General features: G+C 44.8%; 1 protein-coding gene across 1 annotated transcript in view; it reads right to left on the bottom strand.

The window, feature by feature from the left end:
• Positions 1-20,517, bottom strand: part of LOC143016709 (myosin-10) — a 39,044-nt gene that overhangs the window by 2,574 nt on the left and 15,953 nt on the right. The window contains exons 6-42 of the mRNA XM_076171169.1: positions 18,717-18,747; positions 16,865-16,957; positions 16,494-16,557; positions 16,129-16,227; positions 15,625-15,768; positions 15,259-15,354; positions 14,515-14,633; positions 13,986-14,138; positions 13,558-13,731; positions 12,560-12,733; positions 11,880-11,994; positions 9,870-10,063; positions 9,624-9,745; positions 9,466-9,535; positions 9,185-9,345; positions 8,551-8,659; positions 8,237-8,368; positions 7,870-8,076; positions 7,583-7,720; positions 7,324-7,447; positions 7,065-7,236; positions 5,484-5,696; positions 5,136-5,280; positions 4,840-5,046; positions 4,510-4,614; positions 4,194-4,346; positions 3,340-3,588; positions 3,041-3,253; positions 2,712-2,924; positions 2,432-2,593; positions 2,190-2,318; positions 1,935-2,023; positions 1,593-1,716; positions 730-819; positions 526-644; positions 307-415; positions 36-208 (exon numbers count right to left, since the gene is read on the bottom strand). Of these exons, the coding sequence (XP_076027284.1) occupies positions 36-208; positions 307-415; positions 526-644; positions 730-819; positions 1,593-1,716; positions 1,935-2,023; positions 2,190-2,318; positions 2,432-2,593; positions 2,712-2,924; positions 3,041-3,253; positions 3,340-3,588; positions 4,194-4,346; positions 4,510-4,614; positions 4,840-5,046; positions 5,136-5,280; positions 5,484-5,696; positions 7,065-7,236; positions 7,324-7,447; positions 7,583-7,720; positions 7,870-8,076; positions 8,237-8,368; positions 8,551-8,659; positions 9,185-9,345; positions 9,466-9,535; positions 9,624-9,745; positions 9,870-10,063; positions 11,880-11,994; positions 12,560-12,733; positions 13,558-13,731; positions 13,986-14,138; positions 14,515-14,633; positions 15,259-15,354; positions 15,625-15,768; positions 16,129-16,227; positions 16,494-16,557; positions 16,865-16,957; positions 18,717-18,747 (5,184 nt within the window). The remainder of the gene's footprint in view (positions 1-35; positions 209-306; positions 416-525; positions 645-729; positions 820-1,592; positions 1,717-1,934; positions 2,024-2,189; positions 2,319-2,431; positions 2,594-2,711; positions 2,925-3,040; positions 3,254-3,339; positions 3,589-4,193; positions 4,347-4,509; positions 4,615-4,839; positions 5,047-5,135; positions 5,281-5,483; positions 5,697-7,064; positions 7,237-7,323; positions 7,448-7,582; positions 7,721-7,869; positions 8,077-8,236; positions 8,369-8,550; positions 8,660-9,184; positions 9,346-9,465; positions 9,536-9,623; positions 9,746-9,869; positions 10,064-11,879; positions 11,995-12,559; positions 12,734-13,557; positions 13,732-13,985; positions 14,139-14,514; positions 14,634-15,258; positions 15,355-15,624; positions 15,769-16,128; positions 16,228-16,493; positions 16,558-16,864; positions 16,958-18,716; positions 18,748-20,517) is intronic.

The following is a 20,517-nucleotide window of genomic DNA, read 5'->3' as shown; positions in this document are numbered from 1 at the left end:
TACGATGTCGCCACAATTCTGCGCCCTGTGAGTACCTGAGCCGGTTCTTGAGGGAGTTGACCTCTCGGGTCAGGCCCTCGCTGGCCTCGGTGGCGTCGTCCAGTTCCCTCTGCAGCTTCCTGCGTGAGGCGTTGGCCCGGGTGGCTTCTTCCTCCGCCTCCTCCAGCTGACGCTTCAGCTGCTTCAGACGAGAGTTTGCTTTCTCCATCTGACCAGAGGAGCAAACCAACCAGAGTCTGAGTCTGACAAAGACACTTTACAACGTCTCTAATGTTAGGAGATGATGAAAGAGCGGAACCTCCTTACCTGCTCCTTGAACTGGTCGGCATGGCGACGCTCATCCTCCACCTGCATCATCACCTCCTTTAGTTTCTTTTCTGTGCGGCGGACGATCTTGTTTGCTGCTGCTCTCTCCCTAAAACAAATTCAACACCACAACGCAGTTCAACCAGAGGACCTGAGACTGAACTGACTGCCTGTCATCGGAACAGCACATCTGTACAACAACCAGAGTGTGTGACTCACTTGGCCTCCTGCTCCAGCTGCTCTTCCAGCTGCAGGGTCTTTGCCTCCAGTGCAGTGATGGAGGCCTTAAACTTGGACTTCACAGCGCCCTCTAGTTCAGCCAGCTTGGATCTCAGCTCCTGCATCAGAATACAAAACGCATATAAAGCAAAACATGACTGATTTACAAAATGTGTTGTTTTTATGTGTGCGACAATAACAAACCTTATTCTGCCGCTCCTGCTGTTGCCGAGCGTTCTCACTCTTCTGTGCTGCACTTCGTTCCCCAGCCAGCTCGGTGTTCAGAGTGTCAACCTGAGAGAGAGAGAGAGGGGGCGGGAGAGAGAGAGAGAGAGAGAGAGAGAGAGAGAGAGAGAGAGAGAGAGAGAGAGAGAGAGAGAGAGAGAGAGAGAGAGAGAGAGAGAGAGAGAGAGAGAGAGAGAGAAAACAGGAGGGAAGAGGAAGAAAAAGGGAAATAAGGTGAGGAGGGTTGAAGAAAGGGAGTCAGAGAAAGAGAGAGAGAAGAGGAAAGAAGGAGACACAAGATGGAGTTTCACTGTAAAGCACTTAGGATAAAAGTACAGTAGAGTTATGAAGAGGCCGGTGAGGAAGAGCTGCAGGTGGAGGAAGACGGCGTGAGAGAAAACAGAACACTGATCTCATGGACATCCTGGTGATGACGAATGGAGCAAAGTGGTTTGACTCGTTGATCAGAAATTCTGAAATAAATTCCAAATGTGATGCGGCTGAGTTACTTTGTTTTGTTTGAGTTTTCATTTTGTGTCAAGGCCGACAGAGTGATGCTCATTAACAGTGCTGGTCTTTTGTGTGTGTGTGTGTGTGTGTGTGTGTGTGTGTGTGTGTGTGTGTGTGTGTGTGTGTGTGTGTGTGTGTGTTTAACATCTCTGCAGCTACTTTCCAATCCAGACTGAATATAAATCAGTATCTTGTTTTCTCTCATCTCTTCTTATATAACTAAGCCTCACCTTCACACACTAGCTTTTACACGGGTAACCTTGGTAACCAGCGTTAACCTTGCGTTGTAAAAGCATGCTGTTATGTAAAGTGTGTGTGTGTTTCCAGCCTACCTGCATGGACGTCTTTCTGAAGCGATCGTTCAGCAGCTCCATGTTGCCCTGCTCCTCCTCCAGCTCCTCCTCCAGCTGGGCGATGCGAGCCTCCAGCCTCCTCTTCTCATCCAGCAAGGACGACCTGACACACACACACACACACACACACACACACACACACTCAAATATCTCTGCCTTGCACCAATCCTGACTCCGTAAAGCTCCACAGAAACACACAACTTTTCCCCTAAAACCCTGGCTGCTTTGCTTCACCTGATGGTAAAATTCATCACAAACTTGACAAAACGCACAATTGCGTCAACTCTCAATATAAATACATATAAACAAGCAGACACTGACTTTCCAGAGGCACTGTTGGCGATCTCATCAGCCAGCTCGTCCCTCTCTTGTTCTGCATGTCGGCGAGCTCTTTCTGAGGCCGCGTGGTCCTAACACACACACACACACACACACACACACACACACACACACATTTTAATATTAGGGATAGAACCATTTTAAGCAAGATTTCATCAAAGTATTGGTTATCATGTGTTGCTGTCACATGACGAGCCAAACCATGGATACATAAAGAAGTGATCAGTCATCATTCACCTCCTGCAGCTGCAAGATTTCAGCTTCTAGGCTCTTGAGCTTCTTCTCGTTCTCCTTGGACTGGGTGAAGATCTCGTCCCTGGAGGCTCGGGCCTCCTCCAGCTCCCGCTGGTAATCCTTCGTCTGCGCCTACAGAGGGAGAAACACCGGGTGTGTGAATGTCCAAGCTAAACAAAGATGTGTTGGTTGTGTCTTCAAACAGGCAACAGACTGTGTGTGTGCGTGTGTGTGTGAGTGTGTACCTGGAGTTTCCTCAGCTGCTTGATGGCTTCCTCTCGTCCCTTGTTGGCAGCTTCGATCTGTCCCTCGAGCTCATTCAGGTCCATCTCCAGCTTCTTCTTAGCAGCCACAGCCAGAGCCTTCTGCTTCCTCTCATCCTCCAGCTCAGCCTCCATCTCACGCACCTGATGTGTGTGGGTGTGTGTGTGTGTGTGTGTGCATACAGAGACACAGACGCCATTATATGACAAAGACTGTTTACATTTACAACATTTACAATAATGAATTGAAGCCATGGTGTACCTGCTTGACCAAGGCCCTCTTCTTCTCCTCTCCCTGCTCGTCTCTGGCCTGCAGGTCTCGGTCAAACTGGGCCCTCATGGCCTGCATGTTGACCTCCAGACGCAGCTTGGCGTCCTCTGTGGCCTGCAGCTCATCCTCCAGCTCCTCCAGCTGAGTTCTCATCTCCTCCACCTGTTGCTCCAGTGTACGCTTGGACTTCTCCAGCTCGTGGACCTGTAACTCATCATCAGGACGAAGGCGTTCATGAAGGGGCAGCAGAGCGACCGGGACACAAACTGCATGCAGCAACAATAGAAAATCTTTGCTTTGAAAGCTGAACAAACACACACATTTTTGCCCACGTCATCTTTAGAGCTCATCAGATCTTCCATTTCAGCCCGGAGCTGCTTGTTGAACCTCTCCAGCTCCTCTTTGGCCTCCAGAGCCTCCTCCAGGGCTCGGGCCATGGACAGAGCCTTGGTCTCCTTCTCCCTGGCCTCCGCCTCTGCACGGTCCCGCTCTTCAGCGTAGCGAGCTGAGATGGTCTTCTCCTCAGCGAGCATCTAGTGAACAAAGGAGGACCTTAGAGCTCGTCTGGTTTATAATTATTCACCATGAGAAAATGACAAACTCAAGCAATTCACTTTACCTGGTCAAACTTCTTCTGCTTCTTCTCCAGGTTGGACACGATCTGTCTCTGGTGATCCAGGTCCACCATGAGGTCGTCAAGCTCCTGCTGCAGCCGGTTCTTGGTCTTCTCCATCTTGTCCATGGCCATGGCCTTCTCCTCCAGACGCTGGCAGCTCAGCTCCATGTCCTTCTGGAGTTTTCTCTTCACCTCCTCCAGGCCCTCCATGGCGCCCACGTCCTCGTCCAGCTTCTTCTTTGTGTCAAACAGCTGCAGGAGGAACATTTTGTATGAAGTCATACATTCTGAGGTCATCGCCCTGCTTCTTGGCGGTCATAACATGTTGAAGTCTTTGTGAACAGTGAGGACGACTCAATTTAAAAGTAAATAAACTGAGGATGAATCAGCTCTTCTCTCAGATCAGCAGACTGAAGCTGAGAGGAGCTGAGCACATATTTGTACGGTGATAAAATCTGCTCCACTCCAGCACTTCATCTTTTACAGCTATGAACACTCTCTGGTGTTTGCCATATGGCTTCTAACACGCACACTCACGGCGTTCAGCCTACATACCTGCTGCCCTGGTGACCTCATTAATCAGAGCCACATGTATGAACCGAGCGCTGACTTCCGTTTCACGGGGTCTTTACGTTTCTATGAGGTCTCGCTGATTTACAGCCATCTGCACGCTGCTCTGCACATTGGTGACAGGTGTTAACACCTCCACTCTTGGCACTCAGTCAAGTATCTGTGTTCTGTTAAGAGTGTGTCTGCCTGACACACAGTATGTAGAGTGTGTACATCGCCTACCTACACAGAACACGACTCGTCTTGAATGAATAATTCACGTTTAACTGCGTAGCTCCTCTTCATACCTGAGCTTGCACCGTCTGCAGATGTTTCTCCAGGTTGCGCCGCGCCTCCTCATCCTCCTCCTGCTGCTCCAGCAAGGTGTTCTTCTCCTCCTCCAGCTGGCGGATGCGGCTGCTCAGGTTCAGCTTCTGACGAGTCTCCTCCTGGAGCAACTCCTACACAAGAGCAGAGAGGCAGAAAGTCTATCAACAGAAGGTACGGAGGCATTGTCGGCTAAGAAGGTAAAGAGAGAAATGTAAGCTTTTGTACTTCCAAGTAAAGTGAGACCTTGACATTTCTATTTCATCACTTGTGTCCTATGTCTTATGTCACACGTACTTGTGTGTCTTGTAGCTGACTCTCCAGGCTACCAGAGTCCTTGGCCAGCTTGATGCCCTTCTTCTCTGCCTCCTCCAGCAAGGTGGACACGTTGTCCAGCTCCGTCTGTCAACACACCAAGACATGTGGAGTTAGACCCAGACTGCCGTAAACAAACACACACACATTGGATGGAGAACTGGCCAAAGATTTACACAACAAACCCAAACCCAGCATGAGTCTCTGGCAGTGTGTGCACAGAATCACTTCCATTCATACATTCATGTTCAAACTGGAACTAAAACCTCTCAGACTTTGTGCCAAGTTGGTTTTCAGTGTCGGTTTGTGCACCTGGAGTTTGTGCGACCTTTCGGCCAGCTCTCCCTTGGCCCTCTCTCCCTCGGTGGTTCTGCTCATGAACTCTTGAAGCTGGGCCTCCAGTTTCTTCCTCTTGTGTTCGGACTCTGTCTTGGCCTGCAGCAGACTCTTCACCTCGCTGGCCAGCTCCTTGTTGTCGCTCTCCAGACTCTGCTTGTTTTTCTCCAGGTTGGATTTGAACTGCAAGGAAGCACATGCAACATTTCCATAGTTGTACATTTGTTTGGCAGTTAGCTGAACCTACGAGCTTTCAGGTGCGACTGCCTCACCCTCTTGGCCTGGTCCAGCTGTTCGGACAGCTCCTCCAGGGCGGTGGCATGCCTCTGTCTCATATCTTGGATCTGGGCCTCGTGGTTCTTTGTTTCGTCGTCTATGGCCTTCTTCAGCTCCGTAACCTCGTGCTCACGCTTGGTCCTGGAGTTTGGAACACAAAATAGAGACACATGAAGCGTTTCTGCTCACTTGGTGTATTTCAGCGCTGCGTTTTTCTCATTTTACCAAGAACACAGGTCCTCAACACTCCTCAGCTTACTCCACAAAGATGTGCTTTGTTTTTTACAAAATGTTGTAATTCCTGAACCATCAGAGATGTGAGATCCTTTATAGAAACACTGAACCTGAGTTCCTGCTGTGCAGCAGTGGTATCCAGTGTATCCTCCAGCTCCGTCTTCAGAGCCTCCAGCTCTTCACTCAGGTCCCTCTTGAGTTTCTCTGCTTTACTTCGAGAGATCTTCTCCGACTCCAGGTCCTCCTGGAGCTCAGACAGCTGGGCCTGCAGCTCGCGAACCTGCTTCAGGGCGTTGTTCTTCTGAGCCGCCTCCTCATCTCCCCTGGTGGGCGACACACAGATAGAGATGACCTTGGATACGACCTTATTCCTTTTTTTACACAAGGTATAACACTTTATTTTAGTTACTGAATATAACTGAATAATCCCTTTGTGTCTCACAGGGCTTCAGACAGAAACCTGCTGCAGCTCTGCTCTCTATGGGTGGAAAGAGTTAAAGCAACCATCAAAGAAGACATTTGTTCCCATTGACAGCTGAAACTTTACTTTACCTCAAAACATTTGCCATCCTATAGTTTTAACATGGTTGATTATTTATTTCAGTTTTATCATAGAACTTTGTGAAGACATGGAAATGATGCAAGTGCAGGAAGAAAAGTTTCAGTAGAAGAGAAGACAAATGGACCGATGAAGACGAGGTGGCATCCGGGTCGATCCTACATGACAAAGCAAGGAGCACAAACAAAGTGTGTGTGTGTGTGTGTGTGTTCTCTGTCGGAATAAAGTAATGCGACAATAGATTTGTTTGCAGCTTGCACTTGTGTTAAAATGCCAAACATAAACACACTGAAGGTCAGATTGATGGTCACAGGCACAGGCGTAATCGGCACGACTGACTTCAATGCAACTCATATATGCTATATTAATGCAACCCCTTAAAAGAGGCCCCTTCAGAATAATGAGAGCTTAATCATTTCAGACGGTGACTAAACCGATGATTTGCGTGTATGAAATTGGTCCGACAGACATTTTCCAGCAATTCATGTCGCCCGGACGACGGGCCGAGTCTAAGGTGGCGATTGAAGCCGACGCGTTAAAATGATCTGAGCACGACGACTGAACACGCTCTTATTTCATCTAAATGGGAAAATGATTAAATACGACAGCAAACATGCGGCTCCAGACTTTGTTTCCACTGTGTGGCAAATCAGGAAAAAGTGAGGCGGATTAGGAGCTCAGTCAAAGTAAGACGTGGATGCTGTGTTGAAAATGGAAAGAGACGGGACTTTTCCTAGCACAGCTGGCAACGTCGTCTCAACCGTAGTGTACAAGGACATTAAAGACAAAACGGCAGTCCGGCTCTCTGTTCCTTCCTGTGGAAAAACTACGGCGAGGCCCAGGACTGAGAACATCAATCACTGTCAATTTGCCTGTAATTAGACGTGGCCGGTCTATTTGCAGGCAGCTACTGCAGCTGGAAACACTGAGCAGGAGGAAATGAAGGGGATCAAGGTAAGTGAGAGATAAAGAGAAAACTTGCGTGTGTGGTGGAGCGGTCAGCGAGCGAAGGGTCGCTGAGCGGGACAACGGCTGCTTTAAATCTAAGAGTTTAGATCCGAAACACTCAGTGGACGACTATACCAGCATGTTTACATCACTCAAACCCTTTTTATATGTGTATATGCCTGACCTGGCCAGAGCAGCCTGTAGCTCCTCTTCCTTCTTGGCCAGTTGGATCTTCAGCTCCTCTATCTGGGCCTGAAGCTCAGCGATCTGGTCCTGCAGGTCGGTTGTCTCGGCATCTAGCTTGCGTTTGGCCTTCTCCAGCTCCTGCCGTGTTTTCTCCTCCTTCTTCAGGCGCTCTGAACGACATTGTGACCGCACGTTACAGTCAAAGAACTAAAGTCGCTGTGTGTTTTCTGCTGATCCTTGTCAAAATTGTCACTTACCCTCCAGGTCAACCATCATCATCTCTTGCTTGTTCTTGATCTTGCCAAGGTTCTTTGCTTTCTCCTCCTCCTCTGTCAGCTGGGAGGTCATCTCACCGATCCTGTCGTCCAGCAGCTTTTTCTCCTGTTGGTACACAAGTAAAGTTGGACTGCAGCTGATTAGGTGCAGAGAACTTGGAGCTCTTACAAGCAAGGAATGGCTTCCATCTCCCCATCAGACAGACTCTGTTAACCTGACATTCTACCTGTGAACTCTCACCTTGAGGAACTTTGAGTTTTGGTCCTCGAGCAGCAGAATGTCCTCCTCCATCTTCTTGATCTTGGCCTCAGCTGTGACTTTATCCAGCTGCAGTTTCTGCCTAGCGGCCTCCTCCTCATCCAGCTGCTCCTCCAGGTCCTGTGGACAGGAAATGCACACAAAGCAAACACTCCATGAAACGCTTCACTACCGCATTGGTCAACAAACAAGAAAAGTGAAGTTTGATGCTTAAAAGTGATGGAAGTATTGCACACAAAGCGGCAAAGACACAGAGGTTTGGTTTCTACCTGAATGTGTGACTGCATCTTCTTTTTCTCATTCTGTAAGCTCTGGTTCCTCTCCTCTTCTTCCTCCACCCTGGACTCCAGGTCATGGAGGATCTCCTCCAACTCCTGCTTCCTGGAAGCCAGACGGGCTCTCATCTCTTCAGTCTCAGCAAACAGCTCCGTCTCTGCCTGGAGTTGCTCCGCTAGAATGTTCTTCTCCTCTAAGAGCTTAATAAGGAAAACATTTTCTTTGAATCATCAATTACAAGTACATGAATACGTGTGATGAAATATGCTTAAAGAGTCGCATTCATTTTTAACTTTGCATTCTATTTATCGCTGCAAACTTGGATTTGAATATCAGCTGCTATTCTGAGGCCATGGTTACCTGTTGGTGTTTCCTCTCCATCTCCACCATCTCATTCTCCACCTTGACTTGTCTCTCCTTCACCTTCACCAGCTCCTCATCTTTAGCTTGCATCTCTTCCTCCTGCCTGGTAACTTGCAGCAGAGGCTTCACCTGCAGGGAAACAATCAATCCTCCGATGAGTCCAGTGAAACTACAGGAGATGAATGTGTCAGACTCGAGTGTGTAGAGATGAGATGCTGTCTAATTACTATCTCGCTAAGAAAATGACTTGACTGTCTGAACGTGGTTGAGCAATGTGTGGGACGAGCTCATCTGAAGCATGGAGTTGTCACCTTGGTGAAGAGCCTCCACCACTGCCAGTGTCGTAGCTTCAGGTAAGCGGCACAGTTCCTCTGAAGGACCTTCAGGGCGCTCAACTGCTGCTGCTTCTTGGAAAAGGCCCTGTGAAGAGAAAACAGTGCCATAAGAAGGACGCACAAACGTTGTGGTATATCTATATGTGGTGTGTCCAGATCAATATTAATCACTGAATTAACAATGTGCATTAAACAATATGTAAGCTTTAAAAAGTGATTTCATGTAGAATTTGCTGAAATCCTCATTCATCCATTACATGAGATTCCATAAATTGAGAGCTGTGAGAAACATCACGTCTCTGCAGCGCCTCCTACTGAGGGAACTGGGTTAGGAAAAAGCCCTTGAAGGCAGAAATACCTCCATTTACCACAGGGGGAATCGGTGCTTCAGTGGTTGAGGCACATGGTCTTGGGTGGGAGGGTTTACAGAGTCGCAACTGGGGAGCGGCAGGTAGGAATTCCACCCACTCACACAATCTTACAGAATGCTCCTTTAAGCAGCCATTTACACATCTATCTGCATTTGGTCCTTCTTTATTTTCTTTATATCAATTTTGTGAAACTAAAAATGGAGAACAGCATAAACAACACAACCCAAAGGAACTCTTACTTGCGTGCCAAGTAGCCACGGCACACAGACTGGAAGTAGATGATGATGTCTGTGATCTTTAGGTCTCTCTCCTCCTCTAGATGGGCCAGAACTCCAGTCCTAAAGAAGATCTTACTCTGGCCGATACGGAACAAGTTGGGGTCCAACTCAAGGGCTTTGATCTATCAGAGGCACAAGGAGAGTTGTTAGGAGTTTACACATCTGACCTGGATATAATTCCTATTTTGTTATAATCAAGAATTGTGTTTCTAATGAGGAAAACTGTAACAGAGAAGCACTACCATTCTCTCACAGGCTTGTTTTCCATCCATGAAACCCTTGGGGATAGCGTTGGGCGTCAGGATCTCATATCTGTAAACAAAAATTTACATAAAAGATTACTTTTTCTCTGGGTAAGATAGTCTTTAAGTTTCTAAAAGGCTTCTTTCTCATTCATTACCTCTGTCTGAATTCCTGGAAGACGATGCGGTTGGGGAAACCCTGCCTACAGATACGAATCCCCTCCAGGACTCCATTACACCTTAGTTGGTCCAGAACCAGGTGAGGTTCCAGTTTACCAGCCTGAAAAACACAAACACACAGACCATCACCAAAGAGCAGGGACTGCAAACATCTAACCTGCCCTTTCATACTGCAGGGATTAATCTGTCAATGCTACAACATGAAGGTTTAAATATACACTTACTCTCTTTTCGTGGTTGGGGATGATGCAGCGGACAAAGTTTGGATTAGTGTTCCTCAGGGTGGCCATGAGCTTGGTGAGGGACTCCTTGTAGAGCTGTCCCACCGTACGGAACATGCCCTTTTTTGTTTTATAGGTAGCTCCAAACGCTGTCTCGTTCATTCCTGCCACTTGGTCCAGTCCCACTATTCGGTCCACTGGTTGGGGGAGAAGGGGAATCACCAATTTAGAGCAGGAAGTCTTCATGGGAAGCAGAGAATCAGCAATGGCAACACAGTGGGATAATGTAGCTCCATGACAAAGTGCAGATGGATGAGGTAAACATTACACTAAAGTATAAAAATGATGATCTAACACTGAAACTATCACTACTAGCCTTTGCAGATGAGGACGGCAGGCATATCCTAGTTTATACAACAGGACGTTCATCACAGGAGCTAAATTAGACTGACACACCTTTAAAGCGGACATATACAGAATCATTATTTCCATTATGAAACCACCGCAATAACAACCTCCCTGCTGCAGCATTTCTGTGCACACTGAGAGCTCCTGTCTCTTTAAGTCCCACCCCTCTGCTTTGTTCCTACTGGCCACCCGCATCAAAATTCATGACACAGACGCTGGCCAAACACTCACTCGCTTTGTCTGCTACTTCATAGGTGTGTGTCTAACAGGTGTGTGGGCAACAAATGGGGGTTCCACTGGGGTACTGGTTGCATTTCTATAGGTATGAACCTGAAGTTGTGCCACTTTGACAATGTTCAACACACATATAGTACTACACAAATGAGGAAAGTGAAATTCAAGCTCTCTGATCTGATTTCATTGGATGAGAGACGATGTTTGATGACTGCTGCCAGACAAAAGCATAGCATGAGAGAAAAGTCTACACATCGTCTAAAGAGCCGTGTTGTAAACAAACGGAGATTTAATGTGTAGCAACATTGAATAGAAAAACTGGATATCAATTATTAACATATCACTTCTGCAAAGCTTAAAATATAAGACACATAAGCACACACTGGATTTGACCTAGGGCTCTAGTGAATATACAGTATATCCCTTATCAACGCCAAACCATCGATAATAAAGTATTTGATGAGTCATACACTGCTGGAATTTCAACCCTAATGTGTAGCTCTCTGTCTGGACCTTTACGCTAACGTCTGAGCTCAGACGTTAACTGCCGGGCCAAAACTAATACCAAGCACAACATCTGGTTTAAATTCTTAGCTACTGTGATCCTATCGAGGAGGAAAGAGGCTGGGAATTCATTTCCTCCAGCTTCAAATCTTTAAAATGCTCATGGATATCACATCTCAAGACTCACTACATCCTAAATGCTGAGACTCATTTTAGTCCACAAAAGCACTGAGGTGACGGATACAGGCAGACTACAAGGAGGCGCTTAACTATTTTCTAGTTCCAATGTTATTCAGGGATTAACTAGGCACTACTGCTGGCTGAGACAAGGGGGGGCCATGCAGGCTGGAAGCAAATGGGAGCCACTGTAGCTAAGACAGACACAGCACCGGCTGAAGCATGAACACACAGCCAGATCTGGGCAAAAATATATCAACGGCTTTGTAAGTAGTTGACATGCCGAGGGAAGCGGCATTGTTTAGCCCCCGTGCGCCCGTGAGCAGCTTGGTATCACAGGGACATGAACCAAGCCGTTGCTGTTCAGTATCAACTACTATTTTGGCCCAGGTCTGCTACAGCATGGCCCAGTCATTCACCTGCTGGCTCATCCAGACTATTGTCATAGAATGAAGCCCTTTGAATGGTCTGAATCTCTATAACAGAGAGAGAGACAGGGAAGGGGTGATATCAACGTTGTGGTAATAACATACAGTGTACATAGGCCTGGGACAACAAGGCAAGATTGCTGTTAGTACGCTTGAGTGAGGGACATTTCCATGATAGGTACAAATAACAAAGATGCGTTATTAAAACAGATTCTGTGTTGTATCAAGTCTTCAGAGATAGATGGACAAGTTGTGGTCTTACCATCTTTCCAAAGTTCACCCACAAATTTGTCTGTTGACTGATGCAACAGTGTGGCCACGTTGTCATTCAGAGGGTCCATGTTCTTCATCAGCCACTCATCTGCCTTGTAGTCCACCTGAAACAATGAAACAACACATTAAGGTTTATCTAAGTGTGGGCGACATGGACACTCCAGGACCCGCATCTGCTTCATGATACAAAGCACAACAGAGGCGAGCAGAAGCTGACAGTTTTATTAATCTCAGGCTCATGTTTTACGAAACGGCCCGGGAGACTTCCAGATTTTGGATATTTGCGTAAAGGCAGTAAATGATGACACAGTGCACATAATGGTAAGCAGATGTGTTATTTAGCAGATCTCTGTGCTAGACTACTAAGTACAGTGTTGTATTGTGTAACCCTACTGACACGGACTATGTCCTATAGTGTCCTGTAAATCACACCAGGATTTACAGTTCCCCTGAAATTCACCACATGAACCTTGCTTCCCTGTTTCACTTCAGCTCTCACAGGCCGTGACTCTTTCACCTTGTACTGGCAAAGCACGTCAGAAATGAAAACAGATATTTTGAAGAATGTGAAAGGGAGTTGACATCTGAATTACGGTGCAGGAAGTCATTTGGATCCAACGGTAAACTCAAACCTCTGAAAAGACTTTTACAGAGAGAAAAGAAGCGTACCTTGCCAGCGTAGTGCATGATGCAAAAGTCGGCCTTATCTTTGAGCTGCCGAGGTTTCTGGAACTTTGAGTGTGTGCCCTGCTCCTGGGTCAGTTTGTCTACAAAGGTTTTGTCCGTGGCTTTGGGAAACCAGCACTCTTCATCCAGCAGAGCGAGCACACCTGGAGGGTTTGCCTGAGGGGATAATACATTACATTACATTAGAAAGAGAGAGAGAGAGAGACTTCAGAGAACTGCAAATGTGACATAGTGCAGTACTCCAGCTACTGACAGTTACCACAATGAAGATAATTGTTCTAGCAAATACTAATATAGGAAATACTCACAGATTTCTGATATTGAATCCAATTAAAAAACAATCAGTGAAAGAATGAAAGAAGTCTGGGTGACAGCTATAGCGCAAGTCCTTTAAAGTTGTTGTTTGAGGCAAAGGCTCAGTGTGTATGAGGCAGCTCAGTGGGTAGAGCTTCCGCTTGGGAACCGGAGGGTGACCGGTTCGAACCCCTGCCGAGGTGCCCCTGAGCAAGGCACCGAACCCTCAATTGCTCCCCCCTCTGCGAAGGGTTGTATGTAAATGTAACGTAAGTCACTTTGGATAAAAGTGTCTGCCAAAATGACCGTAAGTAATGTTTGCGGCAAATTTAGCAGTGACAGAGCAGAATCTGCCTGAAAATGCCTTAAAACACATTTCCAACAACTGGCTCTCACACAAAAACCCTAAGTCCTATCTGAAAACAGAGATAAGGAAGAACCAGCGAGTTGAAAAAGACCTAAACTAATTTTCTCTGCTGACCAGTTGTCGCTTAAAGGCAGAAAGAGCAAAAAAGTTACAGTTAAACAAAAGACATATTCGGAAAGAGGACAGCTATGCCTTCGTGTCTATGTATGTATTCTTTGTGAAGTCTCATAAAGAATTTGAATATGGACAAATATTATTGAAATAGTTTCAAAATCATCTCAGTGAGTCAGTTAGTAGCTTTATGTACGCCGACACTGACCGGCCTCTCAATCAGGTCAATGCAGGGCTGCAGGTCAAGGCCGAAGTCGATGAAGCTCCACTCGATGCCCTCCCTCTGGTACTCTTCCTGCTCCAGGATGAACATGGTGTGGTTGAACAGCTGCTGCAGCTTCTCATTGGTGTAGTTGATGCACATCTGCTCAAATGAGTTCAACTGTATGAGTGAAGAAGAATGGAGTAGATTAAAGGCGAGGCACATTTATATTTATTGCAACTTTCAGACACGACGGCTTTTGAAAGTGCTTCACATATGGCACAGAAAAACATGTAAATAACATTTAAAAGGGGAAACATTGGATCGTAAGCTTACTTGGAGAAACAGTAGTAGACTCTCCTCTGTCCATTTAAAAACGTTTTATGTTTTTCGGATGAACATAAGAGACAACTTTGTTTAATTCAATTCTATACCTGGAAAATCTCAAAACCAGCAATGTCGAGGATGCCGATGAAGGAGGCCCCCTGCCGTTTGGTCCTGTCCAGGGCTTTGTTAATGCGATGTACCAGCCAGCGGAACAGGCGCTCATAAGTTGCTTTAGCCAAGGCTTCTACGGCAAAGTCAGCCTGGATAGAGGCGGATAAGGGAGGCGGACCGGTGAAGGAATGAAGAGACATTATAGCAAGAGTGAACAAAAAATGAAGACAAGAAAATATGCAAGGAAATACATTGGTAAATATCAAATGGACAGTGGGTGAAAGCTGGTGTGGGATAACCAGAGCCTCTATAGTTATCTGGACAAATTCACATGTACACTTTGGCAGGACAGTGTGACCGTTAATGTTTTAAAATGCTTTCTGGGTCAGGCTTGAATTATAATAAGCCACATTAGGAATAATTGGACAACGTGTGAAAAGCATCATAATCAAGATTTCCCAGAAGATAACACTAACATCTCCTTTGGTATTATTGATGCGGACATCAAGGTGACAGATAGCTGACCTGCTCTTTGGTCTGAGCTTTCTGCACGTAGTCTCTTCCCACTTTGATCCTCGGGGACAAGATGGCTCTTGTAAACTCCATTACATTCATGCCCAGAAGATGACACAGCTTCTGTGCAGCTGAGAGACAGGAAGGGAGGAAGAATGAAGGACAAGAAAGCAGAAGTGAATTTAAGTTACCTTTTTGACTGATATTAAGTTGTTAAGTTAAATTCAGTTTTGATATGTGACAATGGGAATGTTATATTTAACAGGGAAGGAGGTTATGGAAAAGTAAAAGCTTGCTCTTCAACAGATCGGCCAACAAGCCTGCAGAGTTCCTTCACTAAAAAATCATCTGCTTCAGTTCTGGGCTCTGCTTTTCACATTTCAGAATAGGAATTAATCTCATTCTCTCTCTCTGACTCGCTCTCTCCGTCTCTCCTTGAGGTGCCAAATATGCACTACAACATGTAGAGGAACTAGAAGGCTGTGCCCCGTTTCTTTCAGGAGTAAATCTAGATGGTGTGGTTTAATGGCAAGTTGACAATGTTTGGGTAAGTACAGAGGCATAAATCATCGGCAGCTCTGTTCTGCGAAGGGAACACAAGGTGTGAGGGAGGCAGGAAAAGGCAAAATGAGGAGCTGAAGTGTATAAATGAGAAGAGGAAAGGGAGGAGGAGAATGTCTTGACCTGTAGGGCCAAAGGTACAGGGATGTGCCAGATGTAAAAGCATAACTGTGTGTGCGTTGGGGAGTTACATACAAGTATTATCAGGCATAGAAGCTTGGTCCGTGTTCCTCTCCTTCTTGAAGATAATGTTGCCAAACTGAAGCACTGCAGAGACGACTTTCAGCATCGCTGAGAACACAAGCCACCCAAAATCAATAAATCAATAGTTCTAGCTGAGGCAGCACTTTTACATGATGTGAATATTTCAACAGCCGATTAGTGATCAATACACAAGCATCTAAATATTCTAACCTTTCTCTTTAATCTATAGTGGATCTGAAAAAGTCAATACATAAACTGCTTTCACAGCTTTTCTCAGTGTGTATCTTATACCACACACAGATTATTACACCAGGAAGCACAAAAGTGAAAGCAACCTTTGTGTTAAGGAATCCGTACCCAGAATCTCCTCATGGGAGAAGCTCATGATGTGCATGGCCTCCATGGTCTCCTGGAAGTTGTCTTTGTCCTGCTGGCCAGGGATTGTGACGTTACCGTTGGACAGGAAACGGTAGTTATTAAATCCTTCCAAAAGCAGGTCCGCTGCAACAAAGTAGTCGAGGTTAGGATATGATTTAGTGTTTCAGGGGAAAGACTCCAGTGGACAGTTAGAGGGCTGCATTTTAATTCAGCGCATACATGTGCTTATGTTGGATGGGATGAAACCAGGTGACCTACTTACTAAATCACATAGCAGAACAGTGATTCATGGTGCAATGGAGCAATTATTCATCACTCAGGAGTGGATTAAAGACTTTGATGAGCAAAAGTTGAATTGCGTAATGTTCCTTGGGTATTAATATTATGTGTGTAAGGCATATTATTACTTTAGGATTAAGTTTAGTCCAGAAGTCAAAACCGGTGGAACAATAACTGATGGTAGCAGGAGAATAGTCCGCTCACATTTGAGGTGCTCTCCAGCTCCGGCCAGCAGCTGGTAGAAGATGTGGAAGGTGCGTTCATCTTTGGCTTGACGAATAGCTCTGGATTTCTCTAGCAGGTCTGACGCAGAATGGTCAGGGGAGAAATCTCAATCTGGTGGCTCAGCAACACACTTCTAATCTGATACAATGACCCAGAACAGAGAGACAACGTGTGCCATCCTAATCCATTGCTTCCAACTACTGTTTTCTAATCACTGTCATCATTCTGATTTCTACACATGCAGCAGTCTGGGTTGTTTCCAATCTAGGTTTACATCTTTACAGCAACTCTAATCACTGATAGCAGGCATGCTTTTCCAGTCAAATGCAGCAGAAAAAGGATACAAGTTTCAATATTGGCCCCAACAATGTATCCGGTGACATCAAAGTTGATCCGGATAAATTTTCCCTGTAGAGATAAAAAGGATATAATGGTTCAGGGAGTCAATCAGACCAGTCAGTCAGTATGGAAAAGTATAGCTTAATGACTAGCAGGCACCTCTGTGTAACTGCTAAAAGGAAAAGCAGGATAATAAATAATATTATAAATAATTAAATTCCTCCATTACAGTTACTTTCACTTATCTTTAAAAAACTTTCTACAATGTGCAAACACATGTCACCTAACTCTCTTTCAGGGAACACATTGTGAATATCTGCTCTGACAGATTAAGTCACACACGGTGCACTACCACACATTATTTTCTGGCACTTACAAAACGTGACGAGTTGTCATTTTTCACTGTCTTAGCGTTCCCAAAGGACTCTAGGATGGGGTTGGCTTGTAAAAGCTGACGTTCAAGTTCACCCTGAAAAAAAAGGAAGGATGTTACAGCGCTTGTGGGAGACAGAATCAAAGAGCAACAACAACAAAAGAAGTCAATCGTAGATTTTCACAGATAATTAAAGCACAACGAGAGAAAGAAAACACAGGCATGCAAACAGAGGGAGCAGCAATGTGAAGGTTTTTGAAGATGTGTTGCAGTAAACTTTGTATAGTACCTCACAAAGTCAAACAAAGGCAAAGACAATGATAGCGGCAAACATGAGCTACAAAGTCATACTCCTAAAATAACTCTACAGACCCACTGTGGTGATACATTCTTGTTCATCTGTCTGACGGTCACTCTGTGCTATCAGAAACTCTGCACAATGCAAGCTCTCTCCAGGAGGGAGGAGGAGACGCTCAGCTCTCTGCACTAACTAATCCTTAGACTGGACAGTTAGTGGTTGATAAAATAAATAGGGGTCTTGTGCAGCTGTTTGGACAGGTGGTCTACTATGTTCTCTTCCAAACCATACTGAGTGCTTGGTCATGACCAAAGAATCCAAAATGCCAGGAGAAAAAACTTTTCTTTCTCTTCTTGTGGTTAAAGTGGAATATTTTTTCCATTACTTTGAAAAATAGCGGCAAACACTAAAGGTTTGAGGAGGCATTTTCCACATGAGAGATCGCTGTGGGATGAGGTAGAGGGGAATCAGAATTGCATTCAGGATGTGACACACGTAATGTGATCTTTGGCCTGACAGCATGATAGGCTGTGTTTGATTGAGTTTTTATGCAGCTGGAATGAAGCAGGGCTGAACTGAATGAGCCAGCGTCTATCCAGCTATCAGAGCAGCTGCAGAGCCCACAGAGGGAAGAGGATTCTAACCCTCAACCCTGTGATTTTATGACTTAAAACTGTTTGTTGGTACTGCTCTTGGTCATTTGGGGTTCAATTTAGCAGCATTAGAAGCTGACCCACATTCCTGTTGCCAAAGCGAGCACGTCAGGCATCTGTCAGTGGCCAGAAACTGGTTTCTCCACTTGAGATAGCCAACTGCTGTGAGGCTCTGGTGGCATTTAAGGAATCTAGAATCATAAGACCTGCAGTAAAGACTACAGATACAAAAAAGCCAGACAAATATTCCAAGCAGAACCTTTTCACTAGTGGGAAATTAGGCACAAGTCGCAAGTCCACCACTTTAACCACTTCATAAATGTAGGCTCAATGTCTTCACGTTTATATACTGTATTATGTATAAAGACATGCAAAAGCTAGCAAATGGAAGGTTATTGAACATTAATAAGCTTTGCATTGATGAGTTTTGTGAGTTCAATGAGGTGTATCAGAGAGTGATGACACGTTTTGGACCTGCATCAGTCAGAATTCTTCCCACATACCAGGTCGGCCAACATGAGTCAAACTAGACATATATGTATTGTGTCTTAGTGGTAACAAGCTAAAATGTGTGTGAGTCCAACACACAGCTCTCAGGTACATCACAAGTTTTAAAATGATGCCTGTGTATGAGAGGGAATGTGCTCAAGTTTGCAGTAAATCTAATGTAAAGGTGAAGTATTTAACAGAAGCAGATCCCATTAACTTAGCGGAGTTGGTGTATTAGATTAAGACTTATGGAACAGATAAGGCAGGTGGATCAAGGTGGCTGAAAAGACTCTTGACAACATATTACAGAGAAAATGGATGAAGTGGACCTTTTCTATTTCCACCACTGCGATTTTAATGAAATGAAATAAAGGAAGTGAGAGGAATGATGAAGGAGAAACTACATACTACTCACATAAAACAGGGCTCCACTCTGTAGGACAGGGGTAGATTCATTGTTTTCATGGAAATCAATAGATTGTGTTAATGTCATGGACATGAGGGAAGCCCTACTCAGACAAGGTACGTTTACAGAGAAGCATCTTCATAACAGGAGCATCTTCATCGTCATTTTCTTAGTTGAACTGGGGGCTTCCAATGCAAGCCAAGAGGAAATAAACTAACAGATATCGTAAAAACTTTCTTTTATTAGGTCAATCCCATCGGGCAAATGGAGTGAAATGGAGTTCAGCCTTTAACTCCTGGCTTACCTCTTTAATTAAGTGGATGTGTACTACAATGCTATGGATTCAAATTTGCCAAAATGAGAGGCTCTCAAATAGATAAACATGTTATTGTGTCGCCCTGAAAACTTCTCCTGTCCAAATAGGGCTTTACATAAACTGTACAGATAAACATTTATACATACATATATTCAAATCAAACAGATGAAGGCTGTGGGCAACAGCTTTGAATGGATGAAACCAGGAAGTCAAGTTGTTATACTATAAATGGCAGTGTTGTATATCGATGTTCCCTGGAAGGCAAATATGTAAAGGTTTTCCTGTCAACCGTGATTACAGCAGCTAATGTCACTGTACGAAAAATCTCTTTATTCTTGTTCCTCTTCGAGAAACTGTGGACATGAGTGACTTGGAATGTGGCATTAAACCATTAATGGAAGAAAATTGGGTTTCTTTAAAGCTTCTCTAAGGAACATTGGCTATAATGCAGTGGTTCTCAATCTTGGTCCTGCTGGCCTGCTACTGCGGTCATTAAATAAGGGAGTGACTTCTACCTTGGCCGCAAGGTGAGTGTGATTTATCTGGTAAGGAAAGCCAGCAGCACCCTAGAACATAAAACCATTGATTTCTTGTCTTAAAATCTTGTGTTCCTATAATATTGTTCAGGACAAAAGGTCTTCTATTTTAGGGAATGGCACAAAGCTATAACAATGTCACCAGGACCTACAGCAATATTTGGTCCTTAAATGCCACTGATGCTTTTCTCTATTTAAAGTTAATCAGATTAATTTTGCTAATATCTCAGCCGTTTATGATGCATTGATCTGATCCCTGAAGGCATTGTTGTGGAATGCAAAGAAGAGGATTGAGAGCAACTCGATTAGTATTTCAGTTATTCAATGTTTCATGGATGCCCTTTATTGACCGTCTGTTACACAGAACTGTTTGATCCAATTGGGTTTACGCACCAAAACCCTAAAACGCAATTTTGGTATGGCACATTTGAACAGAGCAATCATTCACACACACACACACACACATCACAATAAGTAGACTGCAACATGCCAGCTTTTAAATTTACTTACAACTGGAGTTTGTGCCTGACAGAGAGGGAGACAAAGTAAACACTCAATATGCCATTTTATGTTTTCAGTTCTTACATACATAACAAGCCATTTCCAATAAGGAAATGTTGCTGTATTTATTGAATCTCAAACAAATCCTCTCTGAGCCCAAAACATAGGGAATGTAATTCTGTTTGAGAGAAAATACATGAACATGATGTATAAGAAAGCTTAAAGACTTGCCTGTAGTTTCACTGGTTTAGGTGACTCTGGCTGTTTGGTTCAAATAAACAAATGCAAATTGTTAGATTGCGTGCACACAATGACAGGTGTCCATTACTTCTTCATTCCTTGAACGTGTGATACATTTTCAATCAATAACTTGTACATCTCACTGCCAGTTTATCGACCTCTAGTGATCATAAATGGAAGTATAGCATCGTATCAAATCTGGCTTATTCTTCAATAT

This window comes from Genypterus blacodes, unplaced genomic scaffold (genome assembly GCF_046128005.1).
Source record: "Genypterus blacodes isolate CSIRO-AG114 ecotype Tasmania unplaced genomic scaffold, CSIRO-AGI_Gbla_v1 ptg000240l_1, whole genome shotgun sequence".
Lineage (NCBI taxonomy): Eukaryota > Metazoa > Chordata > Actinopteri > Ophidiiformes > Ophidiidae > Genypterus > Genypterus blacodes.
The sequence above is the reverse complement of the archived record's forward strand: the minus strand, read 5'-3'. Positions and strand labels throughout refer to the sequence as shown.